This window comes from Prunus persica, chromosome G4 (assembly GCF_000346465.2).
Source record: "Prunus persica cultivar Lovell chromosome G4, Prunus_persica_NCBIv2, whole genome shotgun sequence".
Classification (NCBI taxonomy): Eukaryota; Viridiplantae; Streptophyta; class Magnoliopsida; order Rosales; family Rosaceae; genus Prunus; species Prunus persica.
The window spans coordinates 24,637,424-24,639,242 of NC_034012.1; the positions used below are offsets into that span (position 1 = coordinate 24,637,424).

Here is a 1,819-nt window from a genome sequence, read left to right on the forward strand (position 1 = left end):
CTGACACCTCTTTGTTTGAGCGGGAGATGAAGACGAAGACATGTTGAATCTTCTCAGTTGTACCTCTTCTCACTCAGATCTTCTCACTGAAACCTCTTCGGACTCATACCTTCTCACTCATAGTTGTCATTCATACCCCTTCACTCAGAACCCTAAACTTGTCACTCAGCTCTCTCTCATCTCTGCCCAAATCGAGTTATATTTCTTTTTTTTTGGGATCATTTGGTGGGTTGGTCACGATCTCGACACCTGTACCGTCGGCATTGCGACATCTTTTAGCCCGAAAAGCAATATAAACTACTTCACTACCAAATATATTTTCTGAAAAATGAGGGGACACTGCTTCAAATTTATTATTTTATATATATTTCATTAAGGCAACTAGTTGGATAAGAATCCGTCATTATTGGTTCCATTTAAATAACATTACTAGGGGTAGTTGGGTGTGGGAAAATGAAAAAGTATATGATGGGACCTTATGTCACTACTTAGTAATCCATCACATTTGTATCAATGAATTTGATAGTGGGATAATCCCACAAATGGCTATGCAAATAGCCATTTAATGAACTTTTTGACTGTCTGACTCTGTATGCACCGTTATGACGTTTTCCCTTCTTTTGTCTTCAGTTTTAATTCACTTGGGTTCAGTTTCTTTAAAAAGGGTCAACTTGGAAAAACCCCAACTGGAAACACCTTTTCAAAACACTATAAACAGAGGCTAAAACAAAACGTGTACCCCAAATATTCTCATTTATCCCCTCTGCCACTCCTCAAATCGTTCCATTCCAAAAACTTTTCAATGAATTCGAAACACATCACTACAGTCAGAGGAAAGAGAAGGAAGCATCTCCATTTCGATATGCCCGAAGCCTTCATCCCGGAGTCCGCTTGGTTTCAAGTGATGTTATACGTGGCAACCGAATCATCGGAAGATCTCTTCCGTATGGCATCTGTGTGCCCATTGTTCCAAACTTTGGCAAACAGTCCACAAGTGTGGAACACCATTTCAATGGCAAAGTACCCACACCATCCTAGCTGGTGCCGTGCCAGACCTGCGGTCCTGCATTTCTTGCAACAATGCAGGGCTTGCGATAACCCTGAGTCGATATTTAGAGAAGCATTCGATATTTTTTTCAGAGCCGGTAAGGTGGAAGCGTTGTATGGGATGCGCATTGCAGCCACGGCAGGCCATATGGAAGCGGCATATGTAGTTGGACTACTTGGTATGTCCGGAATTGGTCAATCAAAAGAGGATGCATTACAATTCTTGTGTTCTTTGAATCAACGTAACAACATTGATATGAAAGGAACCAGGGATGCTTTGACACGAAGATTAAGCGGACCAAGAGTTGCAAGACATATCGTAGATATGTTTGACTATGGGAAGATTAAGTTCAATCGCTGCAGCGCTTGTAACAACAATGAATGGTATTTTGTTATTCAAGGCTGGCCTAGTGAAGACAAGATAAATCCTGCCTTCTGGACTTGTTGCAATCGATGCAAATGGCACCGTGAGAGTATTTTTTGGTTCAAACTGATGCGTGAGTATGGTGTGCAAGGGAATCACGTATTTTTGCATTAGTTTTAGTACGAATTTACGGTTTTGATGCATTGTGGACTTGCTTCTCTTCACTTCTAGGTTGGCTGGCTACGTTGTACAAATGTTGTTTAAATGTTGTTTAAATGTTGGTATTTTGTCATAAACCGTTTTATATATAAATGTATAATATTTATTATATAGCGGAATTATTACTTACATCATAGACGGCTACGAATGACATTTTACTGACACAGATATTTTGCTCACCCACCCCAA

At 40.2% G+C, this 1,819-nt stretch overlaps 1 protein-coding gene across 1 annotated transcript; it reads left to right on the forward strand.

The window, feature by feature from the left end:
- Positions 863 to 1,585, forward strand: LOC109948756. Its single transcript, XM_020562466.1, has one exon. It carries the CDS (start codon positions 863 to 865, stop codon positions 1,583 to 1,585), a length of 723 nt encoding a protein of 240 aa, XP_020418055.1.

Coding starts and splice junctions, on each gene's coding strand:
- LOC109948756 (XM_020562466.1), top strand. CDS start 863: ATGCCCGAAGCCTTCATCCCGGAGTCCGCTTGGTTTCAAGTGATGTTA.